This window comes from Ailuropoda melanoleuca, chromosome 2, assembly GCF_002007445.2.
Source record: "Ailuropoda melanoleuca isolate Jingjing chromosome 2, ASM200744v2, whole genome shotgun sequence".
NCBI lineage: Eukaryota > Metazoa > Chordata > Mammalia > Carnivora > Ursidae > Ailuropoda > Ailuropoda melanoleuca.
The window spans coordinates 20571220-20589571 of NC_048219.1; the positions used below are offsets into that span (position 1 = coordinate 20571220).

Genomic DNA, 18352 nt, shown 5'->3' on the forward strand with positions numbered 1-18352 from the left:
ATTATTATTGTGGTTGCTATTCCAATAACATCCAATAATAATATTATTCCAGCAGTAATACCCTGATATCCCACAAGCCCGTTCCTTATCCCAGACATGGCCCACGCAGTCCCCTGGGTGCCCAGACAGGGCTACCCTGGCCCTCCTGACACCACCCCCAGATATAGACCCCTCTGCCCAGACACGGCTCCCACAGCTCCCTCTGCATCCCCCCCCCCCGACAGGGCCCTTATAGCCTCAACTCCAAAGTGACCCCTTCTTCTAGCCCCTCCCCTCTGCCCCCTCCACCCCACTGAGGTGCCTGGAGGTGCCACAGGGCTGATGGTGAAGGATGACGGTGGTTCCACAATAAGGGGAAAAGGCAATTTCATCTTGATTAGCAGGCGATTTCTCTCTCCGTAATAAGCGCGCTCCAAATAATTAGCGTGTTTTACGTAATAATGAAATTACAGAAATGCAGTCCACTTATTCAAACAACTCACCATTACCATATTTTTAAATATTAGACTTAATTAGAGTTTATCACTTCAGAGAAGTATGCGGACTGAAGATGTTTTTAAAAAAATCCTCATAAAGTGTTTATTAAGCGCTGGTAAAGCTGGGATAATGATGTGTTTGGAAATTAAGGCAATCAAACACTTACCGCCGCTCCTGGAGGCCGGGCATGGAAATGAGGCCATTACACGCCCATTACCCGCCAGCTCACAGCCACTTGGGGGGCAGGGAGAGGATGTGCCTGGCCGAGAGGGCATAGTGCCCGGAAACGCCTGTGCCAACATCCCACAACAGCCTGGCCAGCGAGCAGGCGTCAAAGCCTTATGTCACTTACATCACATTTGGCCACCAGGAGCCCAACTCAGACTTGGCCAGGCAAATGACCAGACTGGTTCCAAACGCCATAGAAGACACCCAAGACCAACCCTGACCCAGACTCCCAGGCCGAGCAGGACCTGTCACCTTCATTCAAACCCTGGTGCAGAGTGGGGACAGAAGCCAGCTTGGGAAGCCAAGAGAGGCCAATGAGAGGCGGCGGAGGCTGAGGAAGCCACAGATCCAGAGCAGGTGACCACTCCCAACTCTGGGCCACACAGGAAGGGCTAGCTACAGGGGTGGGGAAGGGAGGGAACTGGGGAACTGAGCCACAAGCCAAAGAAACAGAAGAGTCAGGGGTCAGGCCCAGGAACACACCTGGACCAGGGAAAGCAGGCAAGAAGGGTGGGGGGAGAGGGGCTGGTGGCTCCAGGCCCCATTTATCCCAGTGAATAACTAATTCCAGAATTTATAGTGCTGGGTTTTTGTTCTGTGGCCATTTATATCTGCGAGGGGAGGAAATGAAGAGGCAGTGCGGACGCCACATCTTTCTGTGTTATTGCTTGTCTGCCATTTGCAAATCATTATTAATTGTGGGCCCTGGTGGCGGGCTGGGTGGGGGCCGGGCTGGGTACATCCACATAGCTCTTCATCAAGGACCCCAGCCGCTGCCCCAGAGAGCCAATTACCCCACCCTGATTGGGATCAGATAAAGAGGGAATTTTTACAAATTAGGGAATAAATAGAATTTCCACACAGGGCGCGGGCAGGACCTGAGAGGCTGTAATGAAAAACCATCCGTCACCATCAGCGCGGCCTGGGCACGCAGCCCCGGCACTCCCTCCCCTTGTGGGCCTGCCCTAATGCTCAGGGGCCTGGGTGTACAGGTCTAAGGACACCACTACCCCCACCCCTACCCCAGGTCCAGAAGCAGGGAGAGGACTTCCCTGGTGGGGTGTCTCTACACCCTTTGGGCTGAAGAGGCCTAGGCCCCAGTTCCAACACTTTTCCTACTGCCTCCTCTTCCTTTCCCTGTCTGCCTCTCCCTCTGGACGTTAACAAGGAGGACACTGAGGTGGTCATGAAAAAGGCCGGAGTTGGGGACCACAGGGCAAAGACCACATCCATGCCCCTATGGCAGCCCTAGGGCAGAGCCCCAGCCCTGTGGACCACTCACTCTGGGCTCCCATTAGCGCTCCTCCCCTTGGATCATTAAATATGTATATCTTATTACACGCCTTGTTAGAGTATCGAGCTCTATTGACTGATGATAAATCCTGAGCCTCGTCCTGGCCATAAATTTATCTGGAGATGATGAAGACTCAATAATCTAGTCAGGCAGATAATATCATCGGGCCTTAAAAAAGATCATTACATTATATGTCAGAATTAAAAGTGAAATACGCCGTAGTAACAGGGCGGCTGCTCTGGCCATTACAACGGGTGCCCGCCTCCCCCACTCATTCTCAGCCAAGGCCCCATCCAGGTAGAAGGGCCGAGAAGCCTCACCCTCCTCCTCCTGACTCTGGGATACAACCGCTGGAAGCGCCAGAGGTTAGCCGGATAACCTAAGGCTGAGCAAAGGGGACCTGGCCGGGGTCGGGTGAGGGGAAGAGGCAGCTCCAGAGAACAGCTGAACACATCTGCCCCATTCCACCTTAACCTGTGCCTAGGGGTCTCCCCCCGTGGGACTATCCTCGGAGAGTCCTTGAGTGGCTCCAACAGGGAGGTGACAGGGCCTTACCCCTTTCCAGAATGGCCTGACCAACCAGGGTGGATTTTTTCCCAAAATGCCAACACTGGGCTACACAGGTTAGGCCACTTGCTGGTACTGCCCAGGCACCTGTGACCTGGCCCCAGACCCATGTGCCAGCAGCCTCTCTGAGGCCTTTCTTGTGAGCATGTGCTAGCAATCAGATCCTGGCTGCCTCCTTCCCAAGAGACCTGCCTGTCATAGCCTCTACAACCTGTCCTTTGAGAAACTTGCTGCCTGCCTCTTGGATCTTTGACCTCGGCACTAACGATCGTTTCCACCGTAGCCTATTTCCACTCATTTCCACAGTCACACCTTCTACCTTTTTAACATCCTCCACTGCTCTTCCTTTGAAATATTAAATTCAAATCTCCCTAGTTACTGGCAATAATACACTTTTCTTTCATCTCACTGGAACCTTGAAACATTAATACCTCTACCCTCTCCAGATACACCACCTGCCTCCTCTCTTTACTTCCTCCCCTGTCGACTTTTGACTGCTTACCCAATAGTCATTCCCTTGCTGCCAACCTGGCAGAGCCCACTCCCCCCTCCTGTGACCAGAGTGAATCCTCCAGGTCCGAGCCACCTGTGCTGATCCCATCCCCCTTGCCGGCCACTGGTTTAGGGGTGGCCTCGTGCTCTGGCTAGTGAGGATGAGGGTCAGTTTGCTTTCGGAAAGACCTTCAAGGAAAACTGCTTCACTCTTATGAAGAGAAACACGAGGAGGAAACAGTCCTTTATATTCTGCTGGGTGTTTTCGTGTCTGCACATAATGTCTGGGGCTGCAGAAGCCATCTTCCAACCGTTAGGGGAGTTAGCCTGTGAAGAACACGCTGAAGATAACAGAACAGAAAAATGGGAAAAGTCTGGGTCCTTTATGACATTGCTGAGATGCTGAATTAACTAATCCTAGGATCACCTCATCTTCAAACTTTTGTGAGGTAATAAATCCTATTATTTAAGATCTCTTGCATTGAGTTTTCTTTTTTTTGTAGCCAGAAGCATACTAACTGATACAGAATGTAAAGACAGGAAAGAGAATGACATAACAAATGGGCCCTATAATACAAACTTGGCTGAAGGGAGGAGAGAGGGCAAAGGGCAATGAGGGCACTGTTATTTCAAGCCAGGAAGTTGGTAACTCTTGTTACGCTGTCTTGAAACATTTGACCAAATTGTTTCCTGCTATATCACAAGACACAGGCCATGTTACTACTAAAAAGGCTAAAAGAGTCAAGTTTTGATGGGAACCCACAGGAAAACAGGGAAGAAAACGCAACTGAACGAAGAAAAATTTTTTATGTCTATGGTTTGCAATCTAAGTTGCCTGAAATTCCCACAGCTCCACCAAATCATCAGGGGCTCAGACTTCTTCTTTCTGCCCTTCTCAGCATGTTGCTTCCAATTTCCAGGTTATCTCCTGGTCCAAAACGGCTGCAGGAGCTCCAAGCATCACATCCACATTTTAGGAAAGAGGAAGAAGGAAAGAGCAAGAATAATGTACTTCCCGGCTGAGTCACTTCCTTTTAAGTATCATTCCTGGAGGTCTTGCACAATGCTTTTCCTTTTATCTCACTGGCCAGAACTCAGGGACATAACCATATATAGCTGTATGAGGAACTAAAAAAAGTGGTGTTTTACCTGGGTACACACCGCCGCCCCTAGTGATACAAGGGCTCCATTTAGTGAGGAAGGAAGATAGTGGCTACTGGGTATGTACCAAGCAGCTGTCGTCCTAGCAACATGACCGACACACCTCACACAGGAGCCCATCATCTCAGTCCTTCCTTGCCAATATTCTCAACTCACTTGCTCCCTTTTCTTTCCATCACCCTTGCCTGGAAAAACCCAAACTGCCTTCTCTACACTTGCATCTGGGCTAAGGGTGACTCTAGTCACCACATCCATACAGATTTGTGCCCCTCCTAAAACCAGAGTCTGCAAGCTCACCTGGGTGTATAAAACTGCCCGGCCAACCACCTCCATTCCTGATCAGCGAGCACGCTCTCTCCCTTTATCCCTAGTGGCAACGCAGAGTTTTCTCTACTTCCCACCATTCTCAAGTCCCCCACCCCCACCCCTCTCCCACAGGAGACACAGGAGGCGCTCTCCTCTCACCTGTTACAGAGGGAGGAGAGAGGGTGCATCCTGATGGCACTTCTAAAGCCCACCTTCACTCTACCTGGATTCCTCACCCCACTTCTTTTTCGGGGGCCTTAGTAAGGAGCAAGCCCCCTTCTCTCCGATAGAGCAAGTCTCCATTGTTTTTCTGCACTGCTTCCTTCACATAAGCATGTGAACATATCAAATCTCTCCCATCTTTAAAAACAACCTTGCCTTAACTTCTTTTCCACGCGCCTGGTACCCAACCTCTCCTCCCTTTCCTAGCCAAACTTCCCAGTTAACACTCAAGGCCTCCTTCCCTCATTTCCCACCCTACAGTCTGATCCCCCACCTGCGTCCTACCCAACCACTTTGTCGAATGATCCCTCCGACCTCACAGGGCTGAAGTCCAATGGTTTAGATGGACCCAGTGGACTGACTCGTGCCCTGAAGCTCTTCACCCCTGGCTTCGGTGAGAGCACCTTCCCTCCCTGTCCAACTCCTCCAGCTTCTTTGTACGCATCCTTCCTCTGGTTGTCCCTATGAAGTGGGTGTTGCTCAGAGCTGCCACTGGTCCCCTTCTCACTCTCCACTCTCTCCTTCGGCACACTTACCCAGCCCTGAGCTTTACCTACCCTAGATGTCCCAGTGATTTCTAAACCTATATTCCCACTACCACCACCCTGGTCCAGGGCACCACCACCTCTCACCTAGGAGACAGCAGTGCCCCTGCCAATCTCCAAGGTGTCTTTTTAAGCCACAAATCTGGTCATTTCACTCCCTGTCTTAAAACCCTTCAATGATCCTGGAACAGAAAAAGGACGGCATTGGAAACACTGGTGAAATCCAAGGAAGACTTCAGTTTAGCTCACAGTATAGTACCTACGTTCATTTCCTACATGCTGATAATTGTACTGTGATTATGTCAAATGCTAACATGAGAGAAAGCTGGGTAAGAGACGTATAGAAACTTCTCTGCAATGTAAAATTGGTTCAAAGTAAAAAGTTTAAGAGTTAATCATTAAAATAACCACCACTTCAACAGCACCTCACTGCTCTCAGGATAGTGTCCAAACTTCTTTATAAAGTTCCGGGGATCTGCCCAGTTTCCCCCTCAGGCCTCGTCTTCCCTACTCTCCTGTTGGACCCCAGAGTTGAGGCTCTTTTGCTTCTCAGCTTTTTCTGCATGCCCTCCTTCTGCTGGAAAGCCCCGCCCCTTGCTATCATTTCCTCAAGTGCCTTACCTGGGCCCTCATGTGTGTGTTAGAGATCCTTCTATGTGTTTCACAGCACCCAGTGTTCCTCCACTGTGATGGCCTCTGTCACCTCCTGCTAGATCACAAACCCGAGGGCACTAATGTTACCTGTGCAGAGGCCCTCAGTAAACACGTATTAAGTGGAAGAAAGGAAGAACTGGAAGAAAAGAAAGAGGGAAGGATGGGAGACAAGGTCACAGGCAAACTTATTTCAGCCCTGACATCCGTTGCCCAAAGCCTAGACCTGCCCAGGCCCTGATGATTAGTCAAGGTCCTTGTCCTCTGCTTCCCAAGTGCTGGGGGCTTCAGCCCCTTCTCCACCTCCACTCCCTTCTAGTATCTTCATTTCCCCAAGACCTGCTGGGCCAGGATACTGGCTGGGACCTGAGCTCTCAGCAGTCTGGCCACCAGTCTGTCCAGCAAACTGACACATCTGGGGGCAGCAGTATTGGTGGAAGGACTCCCCAGTCCTAGCAGTGATGCCCTGGAGAAGGGCCTGGCTCTGCCTGGGGACTCTGCGAGGGGGCTGCCCTCCCAAAGCCCCGTCCCACCTGGTAAATATTTCATCCTCAAGCTGCTCGGCTAATCCCTATTAATTTCAATACCGCCGCCTTGCCTGGCTCAGCTCCCAATGCATTATTTATTCCCTTTGTTTGTTTGTCGCTAACAGGTGGGCCCCAGCGGAGGCGCTGACTGGGGACAAGCCCACTCCATCACAGTGTGGCTGTGAATTAATCATGAGGACTAATGGGAAGCACCTCAGCTCCAGGCACTGCCCTAGCTGCCTCCCCCTGCCCTGGCACCCAGGGGTGGGCCAGGCCCACCTCAGCTCAACTTAATTCAAAACAACACATTTTATTTACTACCTGCCTACACGAGTCAGACACAAGGTTACCCTTTGGGGATACCAGCTGAACAAACAGACATAAGTTCCTGCCCTCAGGGAACTTACAATCCAGTTGAGGAGAGAGGCGTTAAATGACTATTTCTTAATTTGGATTGTGAGGAAAGGCTGTGCAGGGGAAGCACTGGGTGTTAGCAACATGTGCACAGGGGAGGACCTGACCAAGTTTATGAGTCAGGGAAGGCTTCCCTGGGGAAGCAAACTTTGAGCTGCTCCCCGAAAGATGAGTGAAGGATGAGCAGGAGGCCAAGGGATGGGAATGGGGGGCTCCCAAGGTCCATAAAGCCACGTGGGAAGGCCTTGAGGTCAGAGAAAGAATGGCAGTTGCCAGAAAACGGGGGAGGGTCTTGTGCTGGAATGCAGAGGGCACGAGGAGAGTGGCTTGAGAAGGGGCAGGGGACTGCCACTACACCAACAAAGCCCAGCTTGGGGATGCTCTTCTCCCTAAACGATTGGCATTTGTTCCTGGTGGACTGCCACGGACACATCCTGAACACCTGATATGCACACTCACACCACCTCTGCTATCCGATTTCTTGACCTTCTGCTTGTGGCTCCTGAGAGATGGTCAAGATCATTAACCCTCAATTGCACAGATTAGGACCCTCGGTGCATTCAGCCTGGGGCTTATGAGAAGGCCTCTGTGGGCTTCTCAGCACCCTGAAGCTTGGGTGTGCCCATGGCAGGACCGGGCTGGATCTGGCCCATTGACTCTACCTGGGGACCAGGCACAGGGCTGGGAACACTGAGCTGCCTCAGCCGCAAGTGCTCACACCACCTCCCAGGAAGGAGCCTCCCTCACCTCTGAAATCCGGCACTGGACTGGGCACCCAGAAGACCTCAGCAAACATCTGAATGAATGAACAAAAGTGAACGAATGCCCCGCAGTCCCCCACAAAGATCTTTTCCTCAGACACTCTCTTCAAAACTTTTACAGATATCTAAAATAGACAAATGAGCTAACTGGTACTTGGTGGGAGGTAGGTTTACAGTATTTTCAAATGCATTACCTTCTTTCTCCTCATAGTAAGCCTGGGAGGTAGGAGTCACCACCAACCCCATTTTAAAGAGGAAGAGACAGAGGCCCAGAGTGGTGAGTGACTTACCCAGGACCACACAACCTGGAAGTGACGAGCCTTGACTAGAACAAGGTCATCCAGTTTCTAGGCTCCTGGCTCCAGCATATCCATAGGTCTGCCCCTCTGTGGGCATTTCCCCAGGGATCTCCCTTGGTGGCTCCAGGGACCCTAGTTCTCAAGAATGATCCCAAAATGGTCCCACCTCGTTTATGAACCAAATGTAGCTCAGCCAGGGCAGAGGCTTCATTGTGCACATGGTCAGGGTTGGTAATTCTATTCAAAGTGGCCACTTTGAAAATCCATATGTCTTCAGGCTCCCTGTACATCATGGTGTCAAGTCCTGGAGCAGAGGCATCCATCAGCACCTCCCAACACCATGGTCTGTGTGCCCACACGCCACTTCCCACCTGTGTGCCTGTCCTTGGCTCCCAGCTGCTCGGGCAGTACTACCGGCCCCGTGCGAAGGCTCACGCTGGCCTGCCCGCGTGGCCCAGCGGTACCCCTGCTTTCAGACTAGTCTGGCTGCGGGGCCCTACCCCTGCCCCAAATGCTGCCTCTGCCCTGCCTGCTTCTTTGCTCTCTTGGAGTTAGGCAGCCAGCACGGAGGCAGCCTCGATAACTCGCTAACGTGCTGCCCATGCTGTTCTTAAAAATTTATGACTGTGCAACATGAAAAATCCGGCTGAGGAGCCGTCATTAGCGGTGCTGCCTCCCTCCCCCACCAGAGCCGCCCTCGTAAATTGAGATTTATGGCCGCAGCAGGCGGGGCGGGGGCGTGTGCAGGCGGTGAGGATGCTGTGGGGGAGACAGGGAGACCGATGAGACAGCGGTGGGGCCGGGGGCTCCCCCCTGCGGCAGCTCCAGTTTATCACAGTCTGCGGTGATACCCACCGAGAGCAAGGTCTTGCCTGGGGTGCGAGCCTGGCACGGATGCAGGATGCCGCCTAGCAGTGGGACTGGAGGGGGAGGGGCCTGTCCCGTGCCAGTCACTGGCTCCTTTAGGTGGAGGACCAGATTCTGAGGTCCAGGTGCTGAGCAAAGACCTCCCAGGATGATGATTTGAAGAGGAAGAAGGTGGGACCTAGGGAGGCAGCAACATCCTTGCTGGAGTCACAAGGCCTGGGCCCCCAGAGCCAGCTTTTCCAACCAGAAGCACGTAGGTCGGACTGTGATTGTGGTATCCCAACCAGAGAATTGGAGGGCACGCAGAGAGCAGGGCAGAAGGGCACCTTCCCCTCTTTTCTCTGGTAAGGTGGGCTGGTGGAGAGGACCTTAGCGTGGGGAGTGCAAGTACTAGACCTAGTCACAGAGCCTCCACAGACGGAGCCCAGGTTCGGGCTGAAGGGAAGAGGAGGTAATCCTGCAAAGCCCCCNCCCCCCCCCCCGCCACGGACCCTCCCTATTACCTCCCCGCTGCCTCCTCCCCTGCTCACTTAGCCCTGTCAGCCAGGCCATTATGAAATTGGGGTTTCATTTACAGACTAATTAAACATTACAGCTTGTTCACAATTACAACGCGGGGATGAGGGAGTAACTAATTACGGAAGAAATGAGCTAACATTTATCTCTGCTCCAACCCTCCCTCTCCCTGCTGCCCCCCCAATCTGGCTTCCTCCCACTCTCTGGTCAGTACCTGCTCTCTAGGCTTATTTCCTAGGATGGGGGGCTGGAAGGGCTCAGCACCCATCCACCCTGGACACAAGATCAGACTATTGTTCCCAGACACTCTGGGGAGGGGCTTAGCTCCCAGGGCCCTGCTGTAGGAGACAGGTCTTCTGTGCAAGACCTTGGGTGTGACTAAAGTAAGGGACCCTGTGATGCTGTATGACGACGACGTGGCGGGGGACGCACTCTACTCTGGTGTGTGAGTGTGACAGTACTGTAGGGCTGTGTGGCTCCGTGCAGCTCTACCTTGCAGGGCAGGGTTTTGGTGTGATTGCTGCAGACAACTATTTGTGTGATGGGGTATGTGTGTGAATGAACCACACCCTCACCCTCAAACCCCAGACAGAACAGAAAAGAACTAGGTGGCTGCAGGAGGTGATGGTCAAAGCAGCCCTGGGCCCAAATCTCCACTGGGCAGCCCTATTCATTCCTGTCTCAGAAGCAAGAAAGGGAGCAAGGTTACCCTGTTCCGGGGGCTCAGCTCATCCCTGCCCTCAGGTTGGTCTTGGCCTCTGGCCAGACACCCCCTGGGGCCCAAGAAGCCTCCTGGGGGCCTGGAGTGCCCCCTGTGGGCAGGAGTCCTGGGGTCTGGCTGGCCTGCCGCAGAGTTTAATAATAGTAACAGTGAGAGTAAGCGTTTCCATCCTTCCTGCCTTTGGGCAGAAGAAGAAAGGAAAGAGGAGGGAGAGGAGGGAGTGGAGGGAGCGGGCTGAAGGGAGGCTTTGAGGCCTCAGAACTCACATCAAACGGCCGGATCTGGGCCTAATTGTCTGACCCCTGCCCCTGCCTTCAATCAGCTCTGCAGCTCCCCGCCCGCCCCTCGCCTAACTAGCAGCCATGTTCTCCTCATTAGGACAAGCTCCCCTTGCACACGTGTCCCCGGACATGTCCCCAGCACTCTCAGCTCCCAACCTTGCCTGGTGGGAGGGTACAGTGGGGACCCAGTTTTGGAGGGGCCCCTGGGTCAGCTATACCCTCCGCCACCACAGCTGCCTGGACTGAGCTGCTCAGCCCCTCTCCTTGAGCTGCAGGGGCCTGGATGCCACATGTGGTGACATATCCTGGGGCTGGCTCAGCCGCGGGGTGTGTTCTGTCCTCTGTGCGTCCTTCTTGCTACAGCCCGACTGTCTCAGACACACTGCTCCTGAGGGCGGCATGTGTTTGAATCCTGTCCCTTTTGGTCTGGTTCAGCCTGGTAGGGGGTCTGGTCTGGGTCAGGGTCTGTGTTCAGAGGCTGGGAGCGGAAGGAACGCGTCTGCCCACTGTGCAAGAGTGGCTCCCTTCCACGGGCCCAGGCATGCTGATGTGTAGAGTGTCTGGGGCGGCTGCAGCCACACGGAAGCAGCAGAATTTGGTGGTTTCAAGCTCCGACCTTAGAGAGAGAGATGTTTAAATTCTGGCGCTCCCACATCCTTGCTCTGCAGCCTTGGGTGAACGGTAACCTTCCTGAGCTCCAATTTGCTCACACACAGTAGTGCTGACAGCCCCTATCTCACAGGGTTTGGAAACTCGATGACAGATGGGAACTCCTCTGTACTACACCTGGCACTCCACAAATGTAGAAGGATACCGGTGTTGGAGGGCGATTCAGATCAAGTTGCCCCCTCCATAGGCCATAGCCCCACTTTGCCCAGATGGGGTCTGGGCCTTGGTCACCAGCGTCAAGGTCACGAGGAGTTGTGGGGAAGGGGCTAATACCAGGGGCAGAAGCACCTATGCTGGAGCCTAAGCTTGGGGGCAAGGATGTCACACAGCAGCTTCAGGTGGCAGGGGCAGAGACCAGCTTAAGGACTGTCAGGGGGCATTAGGTCAGCTGAGGAGGTCTGGGCCTGGTCCATGAGGCGTGGCCCCTCCCAGGAGTACTGTGGGCCTGGCAGGAGGGATGCTGTGAGCACCGCCAGAGTGAAGGCTGTCTGGCTATGCACGGCACTCATTTTCAGGGGGCCAGACCTGGATGCAGTCAGGGGAGGGGCTGGCCTGGTCTGGGCCCTGACATTGTCTCTCACCTTAAACCAGTGGTAATGACTTGCAAATATTGATGAAAACGCAAACTACAGAGATTGTGTTTTTCGGGGAATGAAGGTGGGGAGCGGGGATAAGGAGGAAAATAAACTGAAATGAAGTCCAGTTATCTCCCATCTGTGGCTGCTCCTAATCCCCCAGCCCAAAGGAATCCAATGCAGCCCCTTATCTGCCCTGTCAATCACTCCCTCACCGCCCAGCGCTCGGTGGGCACCACACGCCCTCACACACACTCAAGCACACGCTCACACACGCACACACACGCACACACTCACTCCACCGACTCTTGCTCCAACACTCCCGCCCACCCCCAGCCCATTACTCCTCTGAGTAGGAGCAGCCAGCACGCAGGTCCTGCCAGATGGATGCAATTTGCATAATATCAGCAGTGGAGGCTGCAAGATCACCAGGGGTCAGGGCGCTGACATCCCCGCACAGTCTATCTGCAAGTGCTAATTTGGCCGGCATTGATCTGTCTTTCTGATTTCTTTGTCATTTACGTCTGCGACGGTTTGACAGGAGATACAGAGAGAGACAAGGGGAGGCCAGGCCGGGCCCGGGGCTAGGAAGGTAGGGAAACAAAGATTGTACTTCCCAGTGCATGACACACGCACAGAACACAAACATACACATACCAGAACCTTCCCCCATCCCTCTGGCAGTCCACTTGTCTACCTGTCTATCCATTTGTCCACCTGTGGTTGCCACTGAAGACTAGAGCCGGGTGTCTGGCAAGGACCAATTCCTCAGATGTCTCCGGGGCTCCAAGGGTGCCAGCTGACGAAGGAAGGAGTGAGTACCCCTCCAGGTGAATACTGCCTCCAGGCAGGCCAGTGGAGCCCCTGTCAATGCCTGGAGAGTAATCCCTTCTCATGGCCACCCGTCCCCCAGCGGCTCACTTTCTCTGAGCCACACCAGAAAGAACTAGACAGGAGTGGGGCGTGGAGGCAGTGCCGAGGGAGCACATACTCCTGCTGTCTCTGCCCTCTCCCTGTAAGGCAGCTGTGCTGACTCCCCCTGAACCTGCCCTGAAGATGGCCGAAGTGCAGAGGGCAGGGGTGGCCCGAGCAGCACCTTTCTGCGTCTCTGGGACACCCAGGGAGAGGGCTACTAGGTCTGCAGGGGCCTTACATCAATACTTCACCACCCTCAGGTCTTCCAAAACCCAGACTGGTTTCTAGCTGATTCTGAAGCCCCTTAGCTCAGCCAGAAAGCCTTAGATCAGATCAGATCTAAATGCTACCTGCTGAACCCTCGGCCACCGTCCCTACATTCTTCTGTGACTTGGGAGAAGGGTTCTCCATAGGGATGGGGGCACTGCCCAGACTGATGTCAATGGTAAAAGGGGAGGGGAGGATAAGATTGCAACTCTGGAAAGAAAGAACCCACCGCAGAGAAGTGGACATGGTCACTCTGTCAAGGGAGGCAGAGGGGCCTGAGCCTTCCAAGGGTGAAAGCCCCCTTCCTGCCAGCCACGGTGGCTCTGTCTCGGCCCCACCTCCTTTCCCTTGCCGATGGTAGCAGAGCAGAGTGATCAGAAGGAACTCCCTGCTGGGCAAGAGGGGGGCTGGCGTTTGGTGTGTGCTAATCCTGGGCCTGAGGTCTTCAGAGGGACCTGGGGAACTTCAAGGAGGGGAAGGCAAAGCTGTACTGTAGACGAGCTCATTAGCCAGCACCCCCCCCCCCCACGAGGAGGAGGGCGCGCGGCCCAGGGAGCGTGGCGGCGGAGGCGGCAGAGAAAAGGCTGTCACTGTCCTTTCTTCCTTTTGGTACAAGCATCTCCCTGAGCCGACAATTCTCCTGCAGTGACACCTCTCACGGGAGCTAATGAGATCCGTGTCACAGAGCTAATGCGCTCTGACTGGACTCTTGATAGACACCCTAGTCCTTCAGGGGAGACCACAGGCCAGTACTGCCCCCCTGGGGCCAGGCCCCCACCCTGCCTCCTGCCAGCCCAGCTGTTTTTGCCAAACCATGCTGGGCAACAAGCTCCTGAGAGTCCACTTGGTGGTGTCTGGCCATCCCTTCTTACCATGAGCCTCAGAGGGACCCTCCTCAGGCCCTGAGCAGAGGGGTTAAGGAACCAGGGCAGGACCACCCAGCTGGGCATCAGGGAAGGTTCCAGTTATTCTCCCAGCCAGCTGAAATCAGCACTCTGTGCGGCTTCCATGTCCCAACAACAGGTGAGTTTTTACTGACATTTCCTGTGCAGATTTCTGGGTCCTGCTGTTAGAGAGATCAAGTATGGAGGGCCTGAACATCACCCCCAACAAACTGTAAGTGGGGTCCAAGGATGTAGTTTGTACATGCACACTGGGAAGTCCAGGCAAGATTCCCAGAAGAGGTGGCCCCTGGAAAACGGGCAGGATTTTCCCAGTCAATGAGGTGGAGAGCAAACAAATCAGAGTAAGAACTCTCAGAGCCAGAAGGAGGTCAGAAGCCAAGAGTTGCCGTGCTCTGGCTCTGAGGGTGACCGTAGCAGGCGTGAAAGGGTGGCAATGCCTCCCTTCCTTTCTTCCTTGACAAGGCTTTGTCAAGGCCTGTATACAGGTTTCACACTGACTGAGGGAAAAGAGGGAAGTGAGCTTGTGTTCTTCCTCACGTCTCTGTTGGTAGCACAAAGCCTGACACCAAAAAGGTGCTTCCTAGTTCAGCACAGCGGTAAGAACACAGACTCTGCCCTCAGATGAACCCGGGTTTGAGTCCTGGCTCTTCAATTCAACTGGCTATGCGACCTCAGGAGAGGCACTTAACTGAGTCTCAGCTTCCTAGTCTATAAAATGGGAATGATAATGCCTGCCTTCCATAAAACTGGTGTGAAAATTACATTAGTTAATAAAAAGTACCCCCAAATACTTGCTGACCCTTTGCAGAAACAAAAGCAGCACAACACAGCAGTCTCAAGTCCCCCGTGGAGGTTGTCCTGCCTCAAAGCCTGTGGTCCACAGGAAGGATGCAGACGGAGTCTGCTGACCTCTGGACATCAGCAGTTGCGCATATGCGCGGTCCCTCTTCTCCCCCACCCCGCTCCACACCACCCTGTTCACGAAATGTCCCTCTCCTGACTAAGAGGCCATGCTGACAGCCCACAACACCCCCCTTTCTGCCTGGAAAAAGAGCTCCACCACCTCCATTCCTGAACCTACCTCTCCCTCAGCTGCCAGGGCCAACTGTACCTGTCTGACGACCGCACCTGAGCTCCGTGAGGGCAGGGCTCTCTGTCACCTTCACCAGTACACCTATCACAGTTCCTGACACACAGCAGGTGCAAGGTAAGCATTCACTGACTGGTCCTCTGCCTCCATTCGCACGGCTACTGCTGGCTCTGAATTAACCATCACTTCCATGCATCTCATGGAACTGCCCCTTCTGCAGTTTCTCCTTGCTAGTCCTCCCTGCACAAACTCTGAGATGGCTTGAATTGAAGCCCAATTCTGAGCAGGTCACTGCTCTGCCAGGATGCCTCCACGGCTCCCCTGCAAATAGTTCAACCATGCACATCCATCCCAGTGGGCCCTCTCCCCTTCTACAGCCTACCTCCCAGCCCTAGGCCGGCAGCCCAACCCTCTAGCATGCCTGCCCCTTGCTCTCTCAGTGTCACCACACCCAGTTCTCAGCAGGAATCCCCACCAGGTAGGCCCCACAAACTCCCCTTGCCACCCATACCTTCGAAAGAGGCTCAGGAGATCTCCCTAGGGCCTAGGATCATCAGTGATTTGCACACAGGCCCACTGCCTACCCCCCACCATGGCATCATGGGAGAGCCAAGCGGATCCCAGAGATGGCTAAGCTGTGGGATCTGTGGAACCCTTGCCCAGCATCAACCAATGCCTACCCCCCCACCAATATACATACCACTCCCCACTTCAGGCTGGCAGCTCCTCACGCAGTTAATTAGCACTATGTCACTAAGGACCAGCCTGAGTGGCCAGTGACAGGAGATGACCCTTGACCCCAGGGCTGGGAAACAGTCCACATCAAACTCTTACAGCGCGACCCTTTTAGCACGCACAGTAACTCGGGGCACCGGCAGCTGAAGCTCATTAAAGCTGTCTCTTTGGCGCGAGGGCCATTAACCTCACTGCTCAAAACCAACGCCTCCCCTCCCCGCCTCTCCCAGCCCAATTAATGCCCTGCATCCTCCCTCCCCTCCAAACACCCCCACCCACACCTCAGAGCCAGCTGGGAGCTGGCCGGGCAGCCCTCTGCATTCAAAGATACAAAGACCCAGTGCCAGGAACCCCCAGTGCCCTGGGGAGGCCATGGTGTTGGCAGGGCCACAGAGGAGGGGGCTGCCTGAGTACCTACTGTGTGCTGGGCCAGGCACTGCCCAAGCCCTTTACACAGGCAGCTTCACTGAACCTCCCCACCAGCCCTGAGAGGCACCGGCACTGTCCCTTGTCTGAGGTCACAGGGCTCTGGGCGGTACAGCCAGAACTTCCTCTGGCTCCAAAGCCCTTACTCCATTGTCACTTGTAACCTCGGACAGTCCCCTGTGTCCCAGCTGGATGGAAAAGCCTTCTTCCCTGGAGAGGGAAGGAACACCTCAGGAGTCCTAACAGAGAGGGAAGAAGTAACCTCTTCCTCTCACAAACACACCCTGCGACACATCCACAGACACAGGGCACCCAGCTCAAGGCCGACCCAGCCCCGCTGGTCCCTCTAGCAGCCAGACTCAACTACTGGCAACCCCTGCCTGCCTGGGCCAGTGCAAGTCTTCTCACTGATCGTCATTCTCTGGTCCCTCTCTTTCCCATCTCTCTGGCACGGATTCATCTACTCTCTCTTTTATTCAGCCGCCCACCCCAGTGTTCACTAACGTCCACTAAGAACCAGCGTGTGCAGTGTGCGCTGCCCGTCGGTGCTGAGGAGGGGCTCTGATAGCTGTCCTCTCGCTCATGAACCTCCTGTCTCCTCAGAACCGCATCGAAGAGCCAACCCTTTAACCAGGCATTCAAGACCCACTTATTTCCCCATTTCTTTTCCAGTTGTTCCCTGACCCAAGTGTCCCTCCCACTCCAGTCACAGCCAACTACGTGTAGGCGTCTAAGTTGTCCTCAACGTGCCCTTGTGCCCTTAAGTAGAAAACCCTTCCTCCATTTTTCTACCTAGCAAACTCCTATTCATCCTTCAAGGATTTCCTGACTCAAGTGTCTTCTTCTCTAGGAAACTCCCTGCTGAGCTCCCAAGCATCTCACCTTGCTAGGTTTGTGGTCTCCTCTAGGCTGTACAGAATAGCTCCTATGGAAGGGAATAGGAGTTGCTGTGGGGTACCTCCAATTCCTTAGACCTGTTGACTGCTTCCTCTTTCCCCCTCACCCTGGACCCCAGAACAACTTTGGGGTATCCCAACAAGAATGATACAGGGCATCTCTGAAGTCAGTGAGATGTACATAAAGCAGAAGTCACTTTGGCACCTGAGGACAGGGGAATCCTCCCTTGGGGCAGCCTAGGTGTTCCTATTAACAGCCCTTAGTACCCTGGGTACCCAGTTCAGCCTCTATCTTGTCCTAGGATGTGACCTCCTTGAAGACAAGAATATCCACTCAACATGCCCAAAACCCACCAGGCACCAGTGAGCTCTGTGGAAAGGATGAAGGGCTGGTCTGTGACAGGTAACTGGGTCCTTTTGGTGTATCTTGCTGGTCCCTCTGCTACCACAGCTCCCCAAAGGTACACAGGTTATGATAATGTCATACCACCTCCCAGGAATACCACCCTACCCCGCTCCTCCCTACTTGGAACAAAGCCTACGCTTGTCAAGTATTCGCATGATGCGTGCTCACACACAGAAAATCAGATACACAGAAATGAACAGACACACTTTCTGTAGATACACACACGGGTTGATGGTTGCTTCCATATACAGACAAATGACCTCAGGAAAATCAACCCAGATATATTATTACACTCACTCACAAACACACCCCCCAATACTGATATATCTGAAGTCAGCAGAGCCTCCAATGCCTAGAATCACAGCCACTCCAGCCCCCTCCCAAGCAGGGATCCCTCTGAGGGTGCAGCCCCACCCGATACCCCAAGTGGCCCCTCCCAACCCAGGCACCGCTCAATGGAGGCTGCTGCTCCTGCGGGGGAGTCAATACCCTGTGGACGGAGCCATCGGTCAGAAGGACCCCGACTAATTAAAAGCTGGTGAGGTTTAAATAATTCATCTCCTTAACTCCCATTGATCGCCCAGTTTAGTCGCCACAGACTTGAAACAATATTAAACAGCCTCCTCTAGCTCCACGGGGGTGGGAAAGCTGACATGTGCCCACCCCTCTGAGGAAATCACCCAGCAGAGATACAGGCAGGGTTGGGGATATCTTGGCCTGAATCCAAGGCCACCTGTGACCCACCCAAAGCCCAGACCCCAGTCTCCTCCTAAACAGTGTTTTGAGAGGTCTTTTCCAATGGTCTGGTTCACTCTCCCCTAGGCCACCCTTCTTCCCCACTCCCCCCAGCTATGGAAAGCACCCCGTTAGAGCAGAGAATGAGCCACAGAACCCCTCTGTGTGCCAGGGGACTGGGGCATGCAGGCAGGGGCTGACTGAGCTGCCAAGGAGTATATGTGGAGGGACTGACCAATGCCGCTGTGGGGCCGGCCTATGTGTTGCAGGCTGAGGCCCTTGTTCATGTCTAGAAGTCCATTCTTGGGCCAGCAGCCCATGGCGAAGCTGTAAGCCTGGAAGACAGGAGGCAAGAATGGTTAACAGAGGCCCTGACCCCCAATACTCACCACCTCCACCCTCCA

The 18352-nt window shown here is 54.0% G+C and overlaps 1 protein-coding gene across 10 annotated transcripts in view; it reads right to left on the reverse strand.

Moving 5' to 3' along the window:
• Window positions 1-18352, reverse strand: part of ERI3 (ERI1 exoribonuclease family member 3) — a 126850-nt gene that overhangs the window by 6785 nt on the left and 101713 nt on the right. For 9 of the 10 annotated variants that reach the window (XM_019807069.2, XM_011233713.3, XM_002926313.4 and 6 more), the window contains one exon: window positions 18184-18283. The exons of the other annotated variant lie outside the window; for it this stretch is intronic. In XM_019807069.2, coding sequence (XP_019662628.1) covers window positions 18184-18283 — 100 coding nt within the window. The remainder of the gene's footprint in view (window positions 1-18183; window positions 18284-18352) is intronic. 10 annotated transcript variants of the gene reach the window in all.